Source organism: Xylocopa sonorina, chromosome 4, assembly GCF_050948175.1.
Source record: "Xylocopa sonorina isolate GNS202 chromosome 4, iyXylSono1_principal, whole genome shotgun sequence".
In the NCBI taxonomy this organism is placed as follows: domain Eukaryota; kingdom Metazoa; phylum Arthropoda; class Insecta; order Hymenoptera; family Apidae; genus Xylocopa; species Xylocopa sonorina.
This window is the reverse complement of record NC_135196.1, coordinates 5,590,507-5,614,753: the sequence shown is the minus strand read 5'-3', so window position 1 is coordinate 5,614,753 and position 24,247 is coordinate 5,590,507. Positions and strand designations below refer to the sequence as shown.

Here is a 24,247-nt window from a genome sequence, read left to right as displayed (position 1 = left end):
TATATAATAATTCTATTCTAAGACGATGGACGAAGATTCCGCGAAATAAGAACCGATCGAGAACACGCGCGAATCGTATTCACTAACCGTTAGGGAACTGGTAATCGAATGTTTTACGAGCAGCGTGAAATTTGGCAAGTATTACATAAATTCCGTTTGAGAAGCGGCAAGGGATAAAGGAGAGGTTTTAAAGGGAGCCAAATTTGTTCGCCCCTTTTCAGCAGAGATTACGCGAGTAGGCGTTGTTCGTGGATCCGTCGATGCAGTAAACGCACGAATGTTACGTTTAATGTCCCGTTTTTAGATATCACAGAGCCTCGCGAAACGGTGCTTAAACGGATACTTAGGGGCGCGACGTTCGCGTTCCCTTTACGACGGCAATTATAACGTTACGGCACGACGCGATAAACGACGACGCGAGCTTCGTTATGCGCTGCAACAAATTTGATAACTGCTTTGGGGTACGTCCCACGGTGCAGAGGTTACGCGTGCGTTTATGGAGTACGAGGTAATTTATGCTAACAAGGTTCCGTTTTTGAACAAGCCAATGGCGCGGGCCCGCAAAAAGGGCTCGTCTCCGTGCCAACCGTTTTATCATCTGCGTCTACGCGACGAAATTGTCTGTGGCGATTATTATCGTCAGTTGGAAATTTCTTGTTAAGATATTGAAATATGATTTGCAGTTCGGGGTGTTGCTCCAATGTATTTCTTATATTTTTTAAACGAAGCGATGTGATAATATATGGTCAACATCAAAGACCTCCGATGTACGATTTCCAATCGAAAGGCTGTTTCGACGATCATTCGATGAAAATCGATGGAATTAAATGCGTGCGATCTAACCATGATTTCTAATCTAAACGTATCCCGCGATGTGTCATTAATAACGTCCGATAAATCCTGCAAAACTATCATAATTATCGACGATGGTAACGTGAAAGTGTACAACGTCGACAATTGGAAAAATACGATTTCCAATCGAAAGCCTCTTCGCGATGTCTTCGATTAAAATCAGTGTCATAAGTAAACAATTATTAATTATTTTACTGCATCAACTGTTCGCCACTCCAAAGATATTAAAATAGTTTTTGAGCCATAAAATGAAGATTTATGATTTCTGACGAGTGATCGTTTCTGTGCGAGGGTGCATTGCGATTTTAGCGTACGATTTCCAATCGAAAGCACCTCCGCGATGTCTTCGATTAAAATCAGTGTCATAAGTAAACAATTATTAATTATTTTATTGCATCAACTGTTCGCCACTCAAAAGATATTAAAATAGTTTTTGAGCCATAAAATGAAGATTTCTGATTTCTGACGAGTGATCGTTTCTATGCGGGGGTGCGTCGCGATTTAAACGTCGAATGAATCGCGGATACAAACCGCTACATAACTGTCCAAGGTATCGACGATTTCGAGACGAGGATTTCGAAAGGGCCTTTTGACGATTGGCCTCGTCCGATTCGGATCGAGAGTGCGCGCGAAAGGGCGCCATCCTCCATCTAAATAAGGTGCGGCCGGGCATCGAGCTTCCTGGACCGTAAAGATGACGCGCTAATAGCTTCGTTTTATTATAGTACTGGGCCCCCAGACACCTGATTTGTTGCCGTATGTCAGAGTTGAATACGTTCACGACAGTGGAACAGGTATAACCACGCGTGGGCGGACACTTGGACCGACAGCCGCTCTTTCACTTGCCACGTGAGAATTTAGTTTCTACGCAATGTAGTTTGAGACCCGTCCGTCGAAGAGCGTTATAGACTGCGCTTTAACGGAGGATAAATGTCACTGAAACGCTGGCGGACACGGCGGTGTGTATTCTCAAGTTTCCTGATCGCGGCCATCGAGCACGTTCGATTTCCGCGACGTGCCCAGCGCGGGAGGGAATCAACGTCGCGCAATTAATGCCGCCAACCTGTTATTAAACGCCTATCGCCGTCTCAACTTCGATTCCATTTTCATGGGAACGATTTTCTGGTTAAACATATCGACTCTACTCAGTGGGAAACTTTCTCGAATCTGATCGCCAAGTCCAATCCTCGCGAAGTGCAATACCTTCCAGCATATTCGATCCTCGACGGAGCACAATTACACAAGATAGTCCCATTTTACCAATGATATTATCAAAGCTGATGACCATCGAAAGCGACAAGCGTGCTCAGAATTGGAAAATAAATTTCGACGAACGACAGAACCACGCGGTTACCTTCCCACGGTTCGACCAACGGAAAATGAAGAGTCAGACTTACGTCATCCCTGTCCTCGTGGAGATCGTCGTCAGTGGTCTCCTCGAGGACAAAGCCCACGTCGTTGTTGTTCCTGGTGAGCGAGGGCAGCTTCCTGGGCGTGAGCTCCTCGCCGTCAGTGTCTCTCTTCCGCTTGCCGTCCCTGTGCTCGTTCAGCGTGGTCTCGTGCTCGTCCAACATGTCGGTGACCATCAGTTCCGACTCGACGCTCGCCGGGGACACGACTTCGTCCAGCGGCGACATGGCCGTCCTGTCGGCTTCACCAGCCTCCAGCACAGACATGGTGAGCCACTTTTACCCGCGCAGATGCCTCCTGGGTCACGATCACCAGAATTCGCGGACACACGGCCCTCGTCTTCGACGGGACGCTACGCGTCGGCACCCAAGAGGTGGCAGCCAAGCACCTCCGCTCTCCGAGTGAGTACCGATCCACGTTCATAGAGTCTTCCTTCCGATACTCTGGTCCCTTTTCTATCAACTTTGGTTGCCTGGCTGTTTGTAGTGGTAACGATGAAGGGAATAACTATCGCGTTGCCAGGTAGCGAAGGAACACTCGCAGGCTATAAGCGACTATGACTGCACGTTCGTATTGTTTTGAGTATGTAGGCTTTTTTTCTTCTCTATTAACGCTGGATCGTTATTAGACGATTTACGTCGATGTCTATTATAATCTTGCGTAACGATAGTTTGTAAAGTAAGTTTAGTAGCGTGTTCAGTTCGTGACGAACGTTGTTGGTTCCGATAGAGGAAGCTGTTGAAAGTAATTATGATGGGATACGTATCACTGAGGTTCTGGATAACGTGATACTTTGTATAGTTTCAATAGTCAAGGAGATTCACGGTGGATCTGTTTAGAGTAACGAAGATTTATCAGTTTAGTTTGGTATCGCGTTGTCATCACGGCGATCGAAGAATGTTCTCCCACGGCTCCGTTTCGCGGCACGATTACAGCTCGCGGTTCTCTATTAATCACTCTCCTTTCCAATCCCAGTTTTCCCCACCGTTGACATTCGATCAGCGTTTATATTCGCCCGCTGGAACTTCCTCTCATTAATCACTTTCCTCGACGTAGTTCGCCGTGCTCGATGTTCGTTAGACCCGCGAGATTCGCGGCCAACGGATTCGTACGCTCGTGACGGTCCCGAATGCTGGCTAGCCAGCGCCCGTCCGACTCGAAGACAATGGGGCCTGATAAATCGCCTGTCCCCCGATAACGGTGCCGCTAAACGCGAAGCCACGCCACGGTTGCATCCGATTTTCCAAACGAGCGTGACCCTCTTTTTCCTTCGAGTGCGGTGCGCGCTGCTCGCCTCGATGGTAAGAACACCTGCTGGCGAACGTTTCTGCGCGCGAAACGCGAGACTTTGATCGTGAGCGATCGCTGCAGGATGCTCGAGTCGATCGTTGCACGCTCGAAGGAAGTCGTTCGTTTGTTAATTGGTGAATTGCCTTTAAAGAACGCTTGCACTTGGTTCGAGCGCAATTAATTGCTTCGTAGTTATTGCGCTCGATAACGCTTGACGAGGGCAGCGTTTGTAAAATCGATCGTGCCAGTGTTTGCTTGAATTCGATCTCTCCAATTGAAGAATTCCAGAGTTACTTTGCTGTTTGTCTATTTTGTAAAACAGTCACTGTTGCGCTCGTCTCTGCGTATCGTGCAACGAGATGCGATATCTTGCGAACAATGAGAGGCGCCAGTAGAATGATCGACTTTCAGTCAACAAGCGACTGGCAGGGAGGCTCGCGTGTGCGCGAGCAAGAGAGCGCAGCTTTAAAACCAGACGTAAAACGATCCCGCAGGCGCGCTTCTCTGCGGGCATTAAAGTCTCCGGCTTTCCACCCGGTTCCGCTGATCGATGACGCAGGAAACCAGAATTCTTTCGCCCGGTTCCCGTCGACCAGTTTAATAACGCGTCCACCGCAGCGTAATTAAATCCCCGCAAATTACACGGGCCGACGTAATGACGCGATCAGCATCGTATCGTCTGCTGCGATTACGGGAAACGTTGCGATCCCATAGCGGCGATCAGAAATCTTCCTCCTTACCATTATCATTACTTTGTCGAGCACTGAACTGATCGCAGGTCGATCGAAACGCACTCGAGAAACAAAGACCGCGAGTCGACGATTTCGCGTGGAATCGACGCAAGAGAATACAAAAAAAAAAAAAAGAACGCCAACCAGTCGCAAACAGTCACGTGGCGAGCTCGTTCGCAACGTACGCTCGCGTTGCCGGTCGCCAGTTCTCGCGTTCAGCCTGGCCGCTCGGCCACGGCCCGATTTCACCGTGGAATCGAGTCGCGGACCGCTACCGGTAATGAGATTGCACCGATCGATTCGCGCACACTTCCTGCCTGCATCACGACTCGAAACCTCGCGCGCCACGAATCGCGCTCGTTCATTTCTAGCCTGCGTTTCAACCGATCGGACGCGTAACCGCCGCTCCCTCTTCACCTGGAACAAACCATCGACTTCGCGTATTCAAACGAGTCTCGATCGCCACGATTCTCTCATTTTCCCTCGTCACATGGACACCATCATCGACGACACTGTTTCCATTCGTTCATACACCCAGCCGATTTCTCTGCCGATCGAATTTTCGATATCGTCAAACTGATCGATAACGACTGCAACGTCCGCGCGTAGCTCCGCGCCTCCACGAGCACCGATGGCAAATATCAACAACAAACAACACACGCGTCTCCTGTTGGTCGCTCGACACCCGACACGATCCAACGTCCACGCAACGGAAACACCGTGAGCCGGTCCCCGCGGTCTGTTACGCAACAGGTCGATCAACGTCCAGCGCGTCGAGTCATCCTCAGGCAGGAAAGAGAGAGCGTCTAGCGAAACGGCGGATCCCTCGGGGCCCGTGCGACGGATGTTGACGTTCCACGCGTTAAAGATTCGCGGTCTCGTTCTCAGTCACGTGGTAGCCGGTGTCACGTGGTGTACACAGGAGGACGGAGAGCAGACCAGGCAGGTGGTCTGGGCGAACACACTCGAGCCGCGATACCGATCGACGTCGATCGCCTCGCTCGCGAACCAGGTTCGCGGTTTCGGGTAACGTCAGCCCGCGAAAAGCTCGGCACAGAGGCACGTAGGAGCGCGCGTATTGGTCGAAGGTCGACGAGGACCGATCGTGCGACACCGCGTAGCCGCGCGCGCCTCTCGAGAATGGCCTAGAGGCGAAAAGAGGAAAGGATCACCTCGAGTGGCGCCGCCCGCGGCAGGAGGGGGCAAATCTCTTTCCTGCGTCGGGAGCAAGTGTTGGGCCCGCACGATATGCCCGCTTCGGCCACCACCACCACTACCGTCGGTCCCACTTCGACCACCACCGGTCCGCTTGGCCACCACCACCGCGAACGTCGCGGCTACCACGGACGATGCCATCGGTATCACCATCACCGCGGCATCGTCCACCTTCACGAGTGAACGTCGTCGCCGATACCAGCTGTCCTCTCCGTGCACCGGTTATCTTTCTTTCTCTCTCGCGTGCCTCTTCTCGAGAGCCTCTGCTCTCTCTGTCGCCGCGACACAGTCTTGCTTGGACTCTGATTCCCCTTCTCAGCCAGGCTACGGTAACTTGTCTCTGTTGGACCACGGAGAGTGGACCGCTTGTCGCCTCTTTGTCTACCTGGTCTACGTTGTTGCTGCTGCTTCTGCTGCTGCTGCTGCTGTCTCTCGAGCACGAGAGACGTATCGATGATACCTGGGAGGAGCGGGGACTCGCCTGGCACTACGATTTACTAGTCCCACTTCGCTTCGTGCACGCGTTCGCGGTCTCGCTCGCTTCTTCGATACACGCCCTTTCAGCCGTCCTTCTTGCCTCGATCACGATTCTGTTCAATCAACCCGGTTCCTTCAGAGACATTACTCCGAGTTCGCGTTCCTGGTCTTTGTGCATCGGTTCGAGCTTGATTCTTCTCTGATACCGGTCTTATCTTCCAGTGTGACTGACGAGTGGTATCCTGGATGCGATGGACGATCTGATTTTATTCGACGATCTCGCAGTTGTGGTAGCGGGATTTAGAGGAAATCGAAACTCTGTTGGGCTGTTGAGATACGTGAGAATCGACTAAAATCGACGGTTTTGTATTGACGATGTCCTTTTCGCGACGTTGCTGTGGTATCTTAATGGGATATTTTGTACTCGAGAGTGGTACCTGCATTTTTGTTCGCTCGCGATGATACGCCTTGTGAATGCACTCAGAATCTTGGGTGCGCACGGTCTGGATCTATGCAGTCGTTACTACCCGAGGCTCTCGAGCATAAGTCGTTTCAACGAGGAAGCGTGGCTCGACGTTTCGTCTGCATTGTAACTGCCTTCTTCAGGGGTCAAGTGACACACTAATGATGTTGCGTGTCTGGTAATTCATAGACCGCTGCATTCCACGGACTGCACGCTCGTCGCAGCAATTCGCTGATATAAAACAACCACTTTGTTAAAGTGGTTACTGCGAACGGCTTCGTTTTTCAGATCTTAGCGTCTCGTTGTCGATAAACAGCCTCGAATCTCGAGTAGCCGGATCGATGCTTGTCGCTCTTTTCGATTCTCGCCAAACTTTGTTGCACGCTGTTACGTCGAACGTGACCAAAGTCGATATCGTCGAGATCGACCGCGGGTGTTCACGCGAAATCGTTGGCTCCGTCTCGCATCGCGTGCCAGCGATTCGCGCGAACGCATAGTCACTTATGTCAGCGGACGTCGACACCTCGAGCCTCCTCTCCGAGTGGTCAGTTTAAATCGCTACCAACCGCGTTCCTCTGACCGCTCGAAACGATCCGATCGGCTGGTAAATCGCGCGTGGACCGGTCCGCCGTTCTTTCTCCGTTTGCTACCCCTCGCTTTCTCCGTCTTCCATCGCGGCCGCACTTCCAATTAGCATCCCATAAGTAGAGTTTGCGAGCAGCATCGCGCTGCCTTCCTCTGTTTTACGACGCGCGGAGCGTGTTAGCGGCCGCTCGACGAATCGACGATTTCACCGTGTACATCTCGTTCTCGTCGAGGCACGGTTTTCGGTTAATTGAAGCGACGGTGGTAACGTCGATGCGAGCAGCGTCTCGACGGCTCGAGCTCGTTTACGAGACTCTAATGAAACGCTCGAATTTGTTTTATTAATATTCAGCTGGGGGATCGTAAAGATTTAACCGCTGTATCGCGAGTTATCGAAGCGGTATGAAATACGGCCGCGCTGAAAAGAAACTGACGCGCGGTCGTTCCACGGTTTTCGTCTCGCAGGATTCCCAGCGTAATCCCAGGAATCGCCGGTACGTAATTACAGTGGTGTCGCCACCAGATCGACCGGTTTATCTTAGCACGAACAAACACGTTTCAAATTAAATGCTACGCGAAATTAACATAATCCTTCTGGTCGTGTAACGACGCGCATCTCATTTTACAGTGCCTCGATCAGGGGGTACCCGAGGACTCTGATTATCAGCCAAGATTATAAAATATAAATAATTGCAATGTCTTCGTTGTCCCACTGTCGCGTAAAAAAATGTGAAACGTCTATTCTATTATATTGTAATGTACTGGTATTAGAGGGAACGTGCCTTCGATGGGCGAACAATTAATTATTCATGATCGTAGACGCATTCTACTTGAAAACAGTGTACGTACGGACACATTCTACTTAATAATAGCTAGCAAATGCCGCATAATGTTCATATTAATTTATTATCAGTAATCTCTTATTTTATTTGCCAAAACAATTTCAACTTTTAACTTGGATTAATATTTTTATTTTTATAAAATTGTTTTTATAAAATGTTGTTCTTATAATTGCGACAATTAGAGGATTGTGCTCGATATTTTTATGATTAACGTGTACGCGCAATGGTAGAGGGGAGGCGGGGAAAAAAAATGTCGGCGTCCTGTGACAGGATCGCGTACAGGAGAAAATTCCTCCATACGTTAACCCAAATATGAGCAACGGCGAACGTGAAATAAGAGGCTCATTAAGAAAGAATGTCTTACTGGAACGGTTAGCGACGTTATATAATTTAAACTGCAATAAACTTGCTTAGAGCGCATGCTCTTGTATTACCTCATGTTCAGCGCCACGATTTAATATTCGCGCGAGAGCAGCGGTCGCGCGCGACTAGTCGCAACTGTGAAATAGGACCTAGACATTAGATTGCGATCGGTTGCGAAAAATTATTGATTATCCGGGAGAAATGTCGAAATCCGTTTAACTGGGAGGGCTGCCTTCGTCACGACTAATAATCAGTTTCAGATACAATCGTGTATATTATCAATTTCGGTTCTCCGCGCGATTTCTAATTCAACTCGCACGTGATTCGAGCGTTTTATTATCCCATTTTTTCAGATCGGTATCCCTGAAATCGTAAATTCGAAGCTTAGTCTTGCACACGTAATTAAAACGCGCAGCAGCTCTCGCAGAGAGTCGAATCCTTAATCCACCCCCTCTATTTTAGTTTCGTTGGAGCTTGAGGACACGGTCCACCCCTTCGCGAAGCGCGTTCCTCGACGTCACAGGGATCGATGTCAAGCTTTAGCCAGTGGAAGTATTCGGGTCAGATGAATAGCAACTGGCAACAGCGGACCTTGGAACTGAAGCTTCCAGAGGAGGCTGGACCCTCCGGCATACCAAGACGGATCACCTCTTTTTTCCCCTTCCACCCTCCGTTTTACGCGCACCTGTCCAGCCTCAGCGTATGGTATTCCGATCTCGCTTCCTACGACTCCCTTTTACCTTTTTTTTCCTCTTATCCGCGTCCAATCGAATCGTTTAAGCGATTTCGTTGCATACGAAACGCACCCCCTTCCACCCTTCGAGGGATCGCGTTTTTAATTCTCTTCGGCTGCGAAACGGTCACGAACGAGTTCGACGAGCTCGATGGAACGAGATGTGCGACACGTTCGTCTATCGTTACGCGTGTAAAGTATACAATGGTAATAAAAATGGTCGCGTTGTTTCGCTCGCAATTAAATGCTTCACAACATTTAATATTCCTCTATAACAGTATAGAGATTATGTCGTAGAAAAAGAGTCGACACTCGCGTTATTACTAGCTCCCAGCTGTATCCCATATAATTATACAATTATATTCTATGTAATTACAAGTCCGTTGAATCGATCGTTTTGGAAAAATTTCTCCCGTAACTGCGCCTGTTTACCAGACCCGTACAAAATTCATGGTAGCAAGTAATGAAAAGAAATATTCTATCCTGTAACTCTGTCATTAAATAATTATCTTGCAGCATTGGAAGTTGAACGAAACAACCACGTGTATTAGCCCATCGCGTTCAGAGCTTTCGACGGTGATTCGAGACGGTGATCAAGGCTTGCTTCTCGAATTAAATGGATTAAACGAAACTCGAGGGTATCGTAGGAAAATCTGGTCTCACGTCCATAGAGCGAGACTAACGCTATTTCCACGTTGTTTAAACGACAAGGGAGTACCATAGCGAGCAGGCGTCGCTCGATCGACGAGAGAAAGTCACCCACGTGCGTAATTATGAGATCACTGCCGAAAACAGCGTGGATCCGTGTCCAATGGTAAGAAAAAGGGGCGACGCGCGGGGAAGGCGCGAGCAAAAAAAGTGGAATGGTTAACGAACTCGTTCGACGCATTCGCCCGTGTCGGGATACAAGGGGAGATACGTCGCGGCCCTGTTACAAGAACGGTGCTCGATATATCGTGACGTAAGCGGCGGGCATTTCGAGGAGAGCCAACGCAGTCGGTACGCACGCTTCTATGAAAGTGGAACGGCTGTGTGTTTCCGCGTGATTTACAATGTGTTGGCTGAAATAAAAATAGAATTGTCCAACGGGTGTGCTCTATAAACGAGATATACGACCGCGTAAAGTTCACGGCGTCTGGGAATCGCCAGCGGTGAGCTCGCGGCGCGCGCCTCGAAATTTCCAAAAGCCTTTCGCGCGAGTACGCGAGCGAGCGGATAACGCGTTGTTCTCTCTTTGACGATTCTTTAACAACTGGTTGCAGCGCGATCTGTAAATCGCACGTTTGTGTAACGAGGAAGTTGATCTATGGAACTACGACCTGATTCCAATTTAACCAGCTAATTTAAATTTTATTCGAAGAACTGATCGTGAGTATGAATTGTCTCTAGCTCATATTTTCTATATTACAATATATTTCTTTTTTTCTGTATTTGAAGAGTATCGAGGACGAACAGATCCTTTTCTCACAGAAAAGAAAACCAGAAATACAAATCTGAAAATGTAAAAATGATACTCTCACTCTTTTTCTCGTCCCCCAAGTGGGACGTGTAACGTGAAAATCTCGAGTAGCCTATTGCGAGATCACCACGCTTCAACCCTAAAAAGGAAGAGTGCTCCAAACAGGACAGCGATGGACGCGAGGATTCACCCCACGCTGGTGCACGTATTCGCGTGGCGAACGATCCTCGAACAGCGGCGAGATATGTTTTCCAGATTAGAGGCGGATTGCTCGATAATGGTGAATACGTCTTTCGTTGGGTGAGGGGCGCATTGACGTTCCCCGGAGAAATCTTTGAGCATATTTTCACGTCCTCTTGTAAGGGTGTCTCTGCCGGATGCAGATAGCGGCGGCCGTGTCGCACAATATGTGGCCACGTATGGGAGCCGCACAATGTCCCTGATGGTAAAGGCCATCCAACCTGCACGATACGACGTAATACCGGGCTCGGATAATATATTGCTGTACAAATGGCACGACCTACCCGTCCCCTGCCCCTCGCCTACCTGTGCCCGCTTATCTCCGCTCGATTTTCTCGCAAGCGGCCTCGTCGTTTGCGTCTCTCGTCGACGTAACTCGCGCTGCCTGACGTCTTGCGATTTTCTGCGTCGCGTGAAAAATTGACGCGAGGTTGCGACAATTTGAGTTCGTTTCGCGTCACCTCGCGATCGTTCGACAACCCTTTCGCGACGAAATTCGTAACGTTGCCATCAATGCGTAATTTATCTAGGAATATCATGGAGATGTGCAATCAATTCATGTCAAATTTGGTGGAATGAGATTTTCATTTGAAGTAGAAGAAGCGATATTCATTAAAATGTTTCTAAATACTTACGTAAACCATAATTCATTGACGCAGAAAAAAAAAAATGGAACTTTCACTGCGTCTTTCAATTCGTACCGAATCGTTCGCCGCTTTTCAGGCATTATCTTTCTCCCCATTAAGTTATTAAATTTCGTAAACGTTCGTACTTACGATCGATCGGACCGTCGGGCGAGTTAACCGGGAACAATTTAACAGCGATAAAAAGGCCGTGGAATAAACGCGAGGGGCCGATTACCAGAAAATCACGTTGCCAATTGCGTGTCGCTGGGGATCGGACGTTAGGATCGCGATCACGACCGCCTGGGCACCGACCATTGCCGTCTCGCTTCTTATCCGCAGCCCCGGCCAATGATAATGGTAAACAGGCGTGGTCTAGCCGAGATTTGTTATTACAATCACGTCTTCGAGCACGCGATTAGACTCGAATTGCGCTTAGCCGCGTCTAATGCAGCCCACGATTCTTGCGGAATCCAGCCTATGGGCAGCCGATTTCCCTCCAACTCATCGCTCTCGCGCTGCCTCTCACGTACCTGCCCTCTTTTTTACCGATTTCCACCATCTACAGAGAAATTCTACACCTTCTTTCGGCGCGTCGTTCCCAGTCTGCTTCGCTTCAGGGATTCCTATGGAAATTTACCATCAGCTTGCGCGTAATCGTTAATTTGATAACTAATTCGATTTCGTTCGCGAATAAAGAAAGTACTTGTTACTCTTATTTTATTTCTTTTTTTTTTACTATTAAGTGGGAATAATTGATTTTGTTTTTGAATTAGTTCTTTTATTACTTAAGCAAGATTTTTCTGAGAAATAAGGAGAACAAAGTTCTCTAGCAAAAGCGAGTGCGACGTCCTCTTGTTCAATAGGAATAATGTATGAATAGAGATGTAACGCGGCTGTCGCCTCTTCGACGAGGCATAAACAATTCGATGACAGTTCATAACGATTCGTCATTTGCACACCTGAGCAATCAACTAATAAATTATCGAGGCGTTGCTTTACGATCTTCGTAGCGTACGCATGCCTCGAACGAGGCTGCAACCGTCGCTCGTAGGTGTCGTTCATTATCATCCTTTCTTCGCGAGGCGCGCAAATATATCGCGAGATACACTTGGAAAGCGATCGTGTTAAAATCTTCCGTAAACAGAGCCGCGTCTGATACATTTCGCGACTACGAGAAAGGTGAAGGAGAAAGGAGAGGAAGCCAGCGTAACGAGTACGCAAATAAACTGGAAGAAAAATCGACCGCTCGAAAAATCAGCGAAAACATTTTCAAATCGCGGAGAGAAAACCCACACGACTCCGTCTCTCGCGTATCCAATCTCTTCCTCTGCTCCAGGAACGCTCATTCCGCTCGCGAATCGTAAATACATACGTTACCCTCACCCCAGCCTTTATTTTACCAAGTGTAATCGCGAGACGATCTTCGCGGTGCATCGATACGACGACGAAGTCCTGGATGAAAGAAGGACCTACGCCAGGTTGGATTAAAAAGAAAAAGCGAGACGCGTTCGATTCCACTTGGCCATTAGGGCACACAGCGATCCACTCGAGCCCATTCCGACTCAGGCAGGCTCTCTTGCGGTTTCGCGATCGAGAGGTAGGTGGATACACCAGAATCGATCAGAATCTCGTTGCCACGATATCGTATTCATCCCTGGACTCTCCATCTCTCTCGTAGCCGAAGGAACATCCATTCTTTCGATCGATGCTGATTTTCTGCACCTATGGATGCTCGATAAGATACGACTATTTCACTCAGACAGTGTTTCAGAATGTTCTCCAGTCGCTACCAGAAGTTTCAGTGTAACTCTTGTTGTTAAAACTTTCTAGAACGATCGTTTAATGCTTGAATTAAGAGATTCGTGAGTGTATTGTTGTCTGTCGTTTGTACGAAACGCAGGAGGTTTTACGATGCTGATTTTCTGCACCTATGGATGCTCGATAAGGTACGACTATTTCACTCAGACAGTGTTTCAGAATGTTCTCCAGTCGCTACCAGAAGTTTCAGTGTAACTCTTCTTGTTAAAACTTTCTAGAACGATCGTTTAATGCTTGAATTAAGAGATTCGTGAGTGTATTGTTGTCTGTCGTTTGCACGAAACGCAGGAGGCTTTGGATGTTCGAAGTACGCGCGCCACCCCGAGATTAGGGGTTGCGCGAGCGTCGAAACGACGAGCGTAAGGCGCGTCGCGACCGCGAAATTCGCGGCCGCCGCTACGCTCTAGTTCGCGCAGCCATCGAGAGTGAACACGTCGAAGCCACGTAATCCGAGTCGCTTGTCCCGCGGATCGGTCAGCTGGGGCATTGTCGCGGCCTCGACGGTCCAGAAACGGGCCCAGGGAGAACGCGAAGAAAGCGCGTCGACGCGGTTCCCCTCGATTTTTTTTCTTTTTTTCTCTCTCCCTCTCTCTCTCTCTCTCTCTCTCTCTCTCTCTCTCGCGAGCGAGCGAGCGTTTTTCAGTCAACGGCGGGCGTACGTTAGCGGCCCGGCAATTTACACGGCCGTAAAACGCGATAATGCGGGGCCCCCTCGATATCTCTGTCCGTCGACGCTTTCTGTTTCAACAGCCGTTTCTTTATTAACGGCCGGCCGTTTTACTCGTGGCGCGCTTTAATGAAACGCGCGCGAGCGGAAAAGTACGAAGGACCGTGGCGAGAAAAGAAAAACGGCGAGACTTCTTAATGGCCGTACCACTGAGCAGCGGCTCATGGGAGTGTCGCTCGATGTTTGATGGCCGATTGTTGGGAGTGGTTGCGACTGTTGGTGGTGGAATCGTGGTTTCACGCGGTTCTACCGTTTGGTGGTGGTTTTTCATTGACTACTCGCAGCGGAATAAAGTGGAATTGCTTTTGAACTAACGTGGATCAATTGCGTGATCTATTCTCTGGTAAAAGAAGATACTGCATCGTGTTTTCTCTTAGTATTTCACGCATATTTACATTAACACTACAGCAATACGATTGACAATTTTTCTCTCTGCAGTCACCATTTTATAGTTCGATGATTTATTATTATCGTCTTCGTATATTAAAATGTCGAAGCCTCTGAAAAACATCCTGTAAACTTTAAAGATTGTGTCAGACTAGAAACGAGGCAGCAGTTAACGAATAGGGACTCGCTTTCGCAAGATCAACCGATCAACACGAGGAAGAAACGAATTATACCAGTCGAGCCTAATATCGAGTCAACGATCATCCTTCGCGGAGAGGAGCGCATTGAAACGCGGACAGGTAACCTCTTGACAAATTCAACAATCGCGCCATTTGTACCGTTCTCGCGCGACGAAACGAACGACGCTGGCGCATCAAAGGACTCGCGAGTTGCATTGATCCTTCATAACGTAATCCCGCGTGAATAACCCCGTGGAAGAATCGAGGAGCCTCTTCCGAGACGGGAACAACACGGTCTCCTCACAATGTTGCAGTCCAAGACACTTTATTATCGCTGTTGTTCATCGCAAACGAAATAGAGAGGCCCGCAAGGAAACGTGTTCGAGAATCCATGTGCCAGCATGTGCGAGTCGTGCAGTCTTTCGATGGTTCAAGCTACGACTCTGACGAGATTACTAATATTATAATTAAAAAAATGTATGTTTGAATTGAATGGATAAGCGTTTAAAAAAGAAATAAAAAGAAAATGCTTTGAATAGAAAAGTAATTTGTTTGCAAACTAATGTAACACCTTCTATGCGATGGTCTCAAATGTATTAAATGTAACAATAAAGACTATACATATATTTCTCCAAAAAAGAAGATAATCAAATGGCAGGTGCGCAGTGAAGTTAAAAACAGGGCTCTCGAATAATCGCGAAATTGCTCGAAAATCGTCTGATCGTAGCACGAGGCTGTTAACCTTTTAATTAATCGATAAGAACCGTTTTCACCGGAGGAAGCTCGATCGAGAACGGCACGAAATTAAACGGCGTCGAACAAAAAGCGTAGGAGCAGGTAAACGAGACGAGCACACCACGAACGGTTCCATCTCGTTTCCACCCCTGGGCTCCCTCCATTTCCCGTCCTCCTCTTCTTCCCCACGATTCTTTCTTCTCTCTCTCTCTCTCTTCTTCGACAGTTCTTTCTGCTCCCTCCTTCGTTTCGCCTCGCAAGGACGTCTCTGTCGAAGAGTTTTCGATCCACGAGTGACCTCGAGAACGAAGACCCGACCGCGAGAGCAACGTTTGCCCTCGTAACGTTACCGGAACATCATAATCGTCATCGAGAGCTCCAGATGACGTAATTACTACCTCTCGAGCCGGATCGAAAAAGCGTTAAGGCGTACCAAGCCGATGCCTGATTATAGTGGAACGTAATAGACGGCTTTTAAAAGTTCATTAAGCAGCCGATTGTGCGACTCGAAATTGTCCGCGTTGAATTGGGTCAACGACGGGTCCGTCGACGATGCCTCTCGAAGGGACGCCGCGTGGAACGCGCGCGCGGATGGAACCGTTCGCCGCCTTTTAAGGTGAATCCACGGACGCCAGCGGAGAACTGGACGATTATCGAATCTATCCTGCATGTTACGAGCTGAGCACGCGATGTAATCAAACGAACCATTTGCTATCTGAGAATAGCCACGTTGTTAAGGAATTTTTGGTTGTACGTAATTTTACAGGGGGAGAAATTAAATGAGAAAACGAAAAGATGAATTTCACTTGGAACCATCGAATGGTTGCTCGTTTGAGAAGTTCTTGCACACGCGAACATTTCATTTCGATATTTAAATGTTCGTAGAAACGGAGGATTTTTAGTCTCGCTAGAAAAGTTTCGCGCGAATATGAAATTTTTTTCATTGGAAAGCTGGAAAATTTAGAAATTCAGAATTCTGGCTTATCAGCCAGAGTTAAACGAGTTAAAACGATGCGAAATCGAGCAGCAGTTAAAGTAGTTACTTCGTCGTATAAAAAGTAGCGTAAAATTCGGATTCGAACGAGGAAGGATCACAGAACGATGTTTAACTTGGACGGTTTCGTTGTTCGAAGTGTGGAAGACCAAACGAGGGAGGCGAGCAGGCTTGTCGCTTCGTTTCAAAAATTGTGTATTTAAGAAATTCTCGGCCGTTCTTAATTCTAATTCGGTGCAAATTAGACATTAACAGCTGTAACCCGCACTAACGAGTTCCGTGGGCCCCCTGGCAGGTGATACGTGGAATACTGGCAGAGTCAAGAGAAACCTGTAAACTTAACATTTCGAGAATTGACGCGGCAAACTGTCTTCGAAAGTCGTCTAATAAATTGAGTGCTAATCGAGCCTAAACTATCGGAAGCTGTCGTGAAACGTAACGCTTAAGACCTTTTTTCTCTGCCCAAAACAAACGTGATAATGTAATGCATTATCCTTCGATTACCGGAATCTCCATTTTACTCTAACGAAAAAAGCATTCGTTTTATCTTTTCCTTAACACACACACACACCAATACAAACATACAATCATCCTGATTCCACTGTTAAATTAAATTTCCACGCTTCTTTGCGTAAACACTTGACTCGCAATTAACTTCTCGCGATCTAGTAAAAAAAAAAATTGCACTTACACGTTCAAGACACGTCGAGCGTTTAATCCGGCGTTACACGAGAGAAGAGACATGGCGGAAGTAGAAACGCCAAGCTTTAATTATGCTATATATCGGTTTAAATGGCCGGTAGAAGAAAAGAGCTGAGGCGGCGGCGAGGACGGCCAGAGAACGGAGAGGGGCGGAGAGGAGGAATAATTCGAAAAAACGGACTCTTTCACCTCTCATCCTCCGGCGGAGGCGAGATTCCGCTCGCGCTCCTTTGGTCCAGCCAGGTCAACGCCCCAGTGACCAACGCACCTTGTTCCTTCGTTCATAACGCGTGCGTACGCGCGGCCGATCATGCCGACGTGTCCGCGTCGAGCGCTCGCGCGCGCGCGCGCGCGTTCGTGTGCGCGATGCGAGGCGGACGCGGGCATCTCCTGCGCTATCTAGGGCAAACGGGTTCGAGCAGCGTTAGACTTTTTCCCTGTCTGCCGCTCGGAGCGGAATCGAAAAAATGACGGGGCGAAAAAACGCGGCTGCGACGAACGCGGGAACGCTCGCCGGAAGCGACGCCGCCCAGCGTTGAGAAAGTCGCACGTCTCGCGGACAGGCTAGCCGGAAGTGATTCGAATCGCTGGAACGTCGCACACGAACGCACTGATTCGAGATTCTTCCTTTTTTTTTTTTTATTGCATTAAAGCGACGATGCTTCAGTGTGTTATAGAAATTGAAGAGGAAAGAAGGAAGGAAATGAGAGGGGAAGAACGTTTCGTCCCTCGAACGTCGTACACGAACGCACTGATTCGAGATTCTTCCTTTTTTTTTTATTGTATTGAAACGACGATGCTTTAGCGTGTTATAGAAATGGAAGAGGAAAGAAGGAAGGAAATGAGAGGGGAAGAACGTTTCGTCCCTCGAACGTCGTACACGAACGCACTGATTCGAAATTCTTCCTTTTTTTTTTATTGCATTGAAACGACGATGCTTTAGCGTGTTATAGAAATGGAAGAGGAAAGAAGGAAGCAAATGAGAGGGCAAGAACGTTTCGTCCTGGGCCTGCTAGTGGACTCATCAGGCCCTGCCTTAGACGCTGGAATATTAGAGACAGGTCAGAACTGATATATATTGGAATTGGTAGGTCATCGAGTACTTTCAAGAAACTGTAAGTTGCTGTCTCTTTAGTGGCGAATGCAATAGACTGCCACAGTATCGAGATTCGTTTTTCGATTTGTACGAGTTTTAATGTTACATTGGGATGGAGAAAGGGAGGGAGAGATGAAGAGGTGGAATGGTACTTTTTAAAGGACGCTATATGTATTGTAGGATTGTTGCATCCGCGACGTTCCTCTGCGCGTCTACATTCCTTCGTCCCCTCATTTTTACCCCTATCATTTCACTTCGCGTTCTGCTTCGCCACTCTGCTTTACACTGCAACGTCCGGTCGAGTGAATCGCGCTAGACGTCGCGAAAAATCGGGTGAATCGGTAATGGCGACGGGTTCGTGCGAGACGATCGTTTGACGGAACGCGCGTACACACTGTGGAGTCGTTTCTTTGGAAATAACTTCTCTGTCTTCGAGAATTATCGAGCATTAACGATATATTATATTCACCCTTACTTCCTCTACTTAGATCGACAAGAACATTATCATTTCGTTGCATAAATCTGATAAGTTCTATTCAAAAATGCAGGAATTGTATTCGTTTAAAATTATTACCGTTATCGGCACTAGTTTTTATTAATTTCCAAAGAGATCGTGATAATTTGTAAAGCGAGCACGAGTTTATTATCGTCGTTTGTGTCTATGCACAATTGTCTATGCTTTTGCAGGTTCGAGAATACTCGCGCACGAACGATACTGCGGCCACATTAGCCAATTTTAGGGTCGGTCAGGCACGTGGATAATCGTTTGGAATTTACCGCGTATTATCCGACTCGGATGATCAGGACTGGTCGCCAATGACACGGGACACGTGAGCAAATTACGTCGTTCCGTGCGCCGCGCGAGAGTATCCTGCCTTCTAGGCTTTTAATTTCAACCCTGTGCCGCGCGCACCCTCGCTCTGCGTATCGTTTACCCCTGATCCTTCCTCTGCGATCGTTGATCGCGCGTTCAGCGATCATTCGATCGCTCGATCGTGTGCTCGACCAAATGTAATTGAAGTTCACTCGTTATAATTCACGCGCGCGTACGTTTTATATGAGATAATATTCTTTTTTCACTCTTGCGCAATTAGAACACGGTTGTAGCCTCGTTATGGCGCTGCAAGCTCGCATGATTGATAATATTTGTGGTAGTCATTAGCTTGTGAAAGTATGCATTATTCATCGTCGTGTTCGCTTTCTACTTTAAAGGTTAAGTTCATGGTACAATAGTATGGTAATTAAGGATCGAGTCGCTTGCGAGTTTCTAGTAATTTAAGCGGATACTTTTCCTTTTTCCCTCAACGCTATCGATATCGTTTATGCTGTTAGATCGATGCGTTGATCGTGATATTTGAGATATATTAATTGATAATAATTCCACGTTGAACGTCGAACAATGTAATTTATTTTACCGGAGTAATTAAGAAAAACGCGCACGGAACAATTTCATTTACGATACTCCAGTATTCATGAGGGGAACGTGTACGGTGGCAATTATGAGTTGAAATGAACAATAAACGCGAGGCGGACATAAAATACAAGATAAAATATTAATTCGCGCGTCCGTGGGGCACAGTTAATTTATTTTTCATTGCGCGTTTCCGCGGTAAAATTGATTAAGAATTAACCGGCCGAATTAAGTCCCACGATTAAGATAGCCCGCCAGTAAATGTCACTTCTTGGCTCCGTTTTTATTCGCATCGATCCACCCGACGAGGCGACTTCATCAGCGCCGGGCCTCCGTCAATTCACACGCAGATTTCATCTCGCCGGTGCCCTAATTGCTTTCACGTTCTTTCTCCGTCACGGACACGTCGCGATAACCGCGCGAATGAATGGCAAACCCCCTCGCTCGAAACGCTACCAGCCTCTTTTGTAACCGACTTTTTATCCCTACGATCTGAATTGCGATCTTCGCTATTTTCAGTTACCATTTCGAACGATCTCGTCGCGAACTACGTGAACCAAGATAAATTATTTCTGGTGTAACCCTTGAGTTTGTAATTACTTTTGGTATTTAAGATTCAATTTTAAGGGAGACATTTATCCATTCGCACTCGATGACTTTTTTGGTTGGGCAAAGTAGCAACTTGAGATGATTTCGATGACTTACAAATAATTTTATCTTTTTTTATTTCACCATATGAGTTTTATTCTCGATGGTGTTTCGCTAGATTCATCGCAACCCGTCCATTTTTAATTATTCGAGTCTTGCGAGGCATCACTGCCATTTTTGGATTCGCTCTTCAATTTCTTACACCTAATACTATGTCACTATCTCCAACCTCATCCTTTCACTTTCTTTATTACTAATTTCTTCGCGAATTCAATTGCTCTCGTTCTCCAACGATTCGAAATCCAATCCACCTTCGCTCGATCCAATTTTGCTTCTAATATACATTTTTGTAGGACCTCGAAACTTAAAATCGCTCGATGAAAAACAGAAATCCATTTATCAGTCGCCAGCTGACTCGTACTGCTCTCGCTGTTGATACGCGTTCATCGAAATCGAGCAACATCGTCGGAGAATCGCGCTAGTCAGTCAATGATTAATGCATGAGGGTCCATTTTCGTGGATCGAACCAGCGAACTTTCTAACCGGCTGACACACGATGAGATATTTGATAGGGAATCGTTTCGATAGGGATTCGTTTATCCAGCGTTGCTTTTCACCCTTGTTCGGGGTAATCGAGCGATAAGTCTGCCCAGAGATCGAGAAATGAAATGAAATTAAATTTTTTCGATCGTTCAAAATTAAGCATCTATTATTGATCATCGTAATTTCAAATCAAATTTTAATTCAGTTGAATTCGCTAATTCAAACACTTGACGTGTCTCTGGTATAATTGGTAAAACTGGCTCGATCTATCTTAAGCAAGTAGATCGTTAACTTCGGACCATTCTTATCAGCTACGTCAGTGTCGATAAAATTCGCGATTCCACGAAATGTTTCATTTAGAAAAAAGTCATAGAATATTTCGTGGGATAAAAAGGAATGCACGATACGCGAGGATGTAATGTATATGGCCAGTGCGGTTACAGTGATGGATAGAAAAGTAAGAAGGCGCATTCTTGCGTTGCACGATACGGAACCGTAGTGGAGATCGTAAATCTTGAATCGTGAATCGAGACACATTAATTAACAGGTCGAAAGAACCGACCGTCAAAGATCGTCAAGAATCATCAACGGCGCGGTCATTAATCGCGAATCAAGACTCTTTGATTATGATTAGCGCTGCTTTGAATGATGCTCATCACTGGCATTATGCGGCTAACTGTTTTATGCCTCGAAATTTGCACTTTCCCATCGAAGGAAATTGTAGTGCATGAAACAATCTAAAAGCCTTTATTTTTATTATTATTTGTATTCAAATAATTTCAGCGACGCGCTCAAAAGTTAAATATTAGATTATTCCATTTTTAGTTATATTTGGAAATGATAAAGTGGAATTAATTAATCAAAATAATACGATCATTTATTACGACAGTGTCTGCTGATATGATACAATTCAGACTTCTTGAAAAATGTACAGTTCCGCTATATTTTGCTAGTGTTTCATAACAGAGCGAACGAGGGAATTTTCGATGAAAGTTATCCTATAAAAAGAGGCCGAAGAAGGGATAAAACAAGAACCACAGGCATTCCCGATAAAATTATATCTCTTATCGCCGTGCCGCGCGGGGCACTTTCACATTGGCAATACAATGTGATTCCAATCGGAGCTCGTGATTACACTTACATAAAATATTAATTTTCAAGAGAAACTCCGGGTGAAAGTAATCGATGGTTTCGCGATCAATTAAAAGCTAACTTCGTTTTGGATCGTATCACCGAGCCTCGCGATTTCCACGATTTTTATTCATTAAAGTAACGAGTCCAGGATGAATAAATCAAACGATATCACATAATTCTTAAACTAACAGAATTAAATATAAACTACCGTTCCGTGAAAGTTCACAAACTCCCAAAACACTTTCAAGAGCAATCTATTAATCCCCCAAAAAAGTTTCTGGTCTAAATATTCCAGTGACAGTCAAATCAATTTAATAACCATTCGACAACCATTTCCATTTTCTCGAGGACTCTGCCAGATCCCCCCTGAAATCCCAAACCATCTCGAGCCATTTTTCTCGACGAATCTTTAAAGTAACGAGTCCAAAATGAATAAATCAAACGATATCACATAATTCTTAAACTAATAGAATTAAATATAAACTACCGTTCCACGAAATCTCAAAACACTTTCAAGATCAATCTATTAATCCCAAAAAAGGACTTTCTGATCTAAATTTTCCAGTGACAATATAATAAGAACTTTCATCCCTTTCTTATATTCCAAATCAATTTAATAACCATTCGACAACCATTTCCATTTTCTCGAGGACTCTGCCAGATCCCCCCTGAAATCCCAAACCATCTCGAGCCATTTTTCTCGAGGGATCTTTAAGGTAACGAGTTCAAGATGAATAATTCAAACGATATCCCATAATTCTTAGACTAACAGAATTTAATATAAACTATTGTTCCACGAAATCTCACAAAATCCCAAAACACTTTTAAGACCAATCTATTTATCCGCCCAAAAAAATTCCGACCTAGATTTTCCAGTGACAATATCTGATGAACGTTCATCCGTTTATTATATCCCAAATCAATTTATCCGACAATAATTTCCATTTTCTCGAGGACTCCGCCAGATCCCCCTTGAAATCCAAAAGCATCACGAGCCATTTTTCTCGAGGAATCTATTTAAACGCTGACGTCTCAATGATCGTGCTCGAAGGAGATCGTGGCCGTGGCGGGATATAGTTATTAGCCTCGTAAGAAAATTCGCGATGGTCATCGAAAAATAAATGGCCTCCACTTAAACTCGGGCGGACTTATCGCGGAACGAAAGCAAGAAACGGCACGGCCACGGGGCTGGTCGATGCCACGAACGGCTCACCGGGCCCCGGACTCGTAATTACTCGGCAAGATTTAATCGACGTGCTCCGGGCTAATTAAAAATTCCTCGCCCCTCGCGGACTCTATCAATAAGGAGATCCTATCGGGTTAACGGTAAGAAAATGTCTTTAACCGTTTCTTCGTTCCGCGTAAGAAAAGGCACCGGCTCCCGGTATCTTCGCGTAAATCTCAAAAGCTATCCGTCACACGCGTTATTGCCGTCGACGATCGGATGTATCTACGGTGAGCTTGCATGTTTCTAAACCGCGACTCGACGCGACTCCCTGGACGATCCTGCGACCCGCCATCGTCGTCGACACCTGCTTCGATAGGCGTCCCTCGTTCCTCCTGCGTATCGCGGGACAATCGAGTCGTCGATGATGAAACTCTGCTGCGCGCAAAAACAGTTTTCCACGAGAAATCGAAAGAAACGCGTGGTTTAATTATTGCTTTTTTCTGCCCTCTTCCTTTCCTTTGAAGAGTGAAGAGCAAAGGGGTGCGCGAGGAGGAAGCTTTTTCACTTGGATCGCTGATTGCAAGATAAATTTCCATGATAGCGTAATTAGTTGCGAGAAGCATGGAGATGTTGGAAATTGGTAGACGGTTCTTCGATATTGTTCGTTGATGTTTCGTGTATTATTGAGGTGGTGGGTGCAGAAATTTTCTGATTTTCGTTCGATTTTAATTACATAGTTCAGGTTACTATTAATTATTGATTCGTTGCGTTTCATTCGCGCGATTACTTTTCAATATATTTATGTCGGCTCGGGAACGAAAGTTAATTTAAAGCGCGAAGGTAATATGTATGTAAATTTAAATTGAATAAATTTCTTGCACGGCAAACAAATAATAATTTATCACAATTATTTAATGAAACCCGAGAAGATAACTGCGAATGATGGGCCAATGAATCGACGTCTGGTTTAATTTCACCGATTGATTGATGGACAATTAGTTGAATACAATTAACGTGGACGCGCGTTTTAATATTATCGTTAATTACTTTAAACAAAAATGACAATTAATTATCACGTGATTCTACAATGATACTCCAACATTTACCTTCGTTATCGCAACAGTATTTACAATACAAGTTGCAGCTTATTTTCCGCGTTTTCAGACCGTGTATTGTTTCAAAAAGCTGAGTTTAATTCTGTCCAAAGTTTCTTCTTGCAATATTTTATTACAATTCATAGAAAACAAAGTTACCAAACGAACGAACAATGTTAAAAGCGAATTATTTGACGTATGCAAGTTTGAACATTAAAACATTGAAATGTTTGTTGAAATTGAATGGAGCAGAAATTTCATACCACGCGCGTTCGCGGCCAGCAATACATACTACGACCATCTACTGAGAACATAAAGTATAAAA

The 24,247-nt window shown here is 46.1% G+C and overlaps 1 protein-coding gene across 3 annotated transcripts in view; it reads right to left on the bottom strand.

Annotated features, from left to right (window-relative positions):
* Positions 1-24,247, bottom strand: part of Tfap-2 (transcription factor AP-2) — a 215,029-nt gene that overhangs the window by 87,800 nt on the left and 102,982 nt on the right. For 2 of the 3 annotated variants that reach the window (XM_076894349.1, XM_076894350.1), the window contains exon 1: positions 2,250-2,692. The exons of the other annotated variant lie outside the window; for it this stretch is intronic. In XM_076894349.1, coding sequence (XP_076750464.1) covers positions 2,250-2,528 — 279 coding nt within the window. In that variant the 5' untranslated portion in view covers positions 2,529-2,692. Of the gene's footprint in view, positions 1-2,249; positions 2,693-24,247 lie in introns of those variants that run through there. 3 annotated transcript variants of the gene reach the window in all.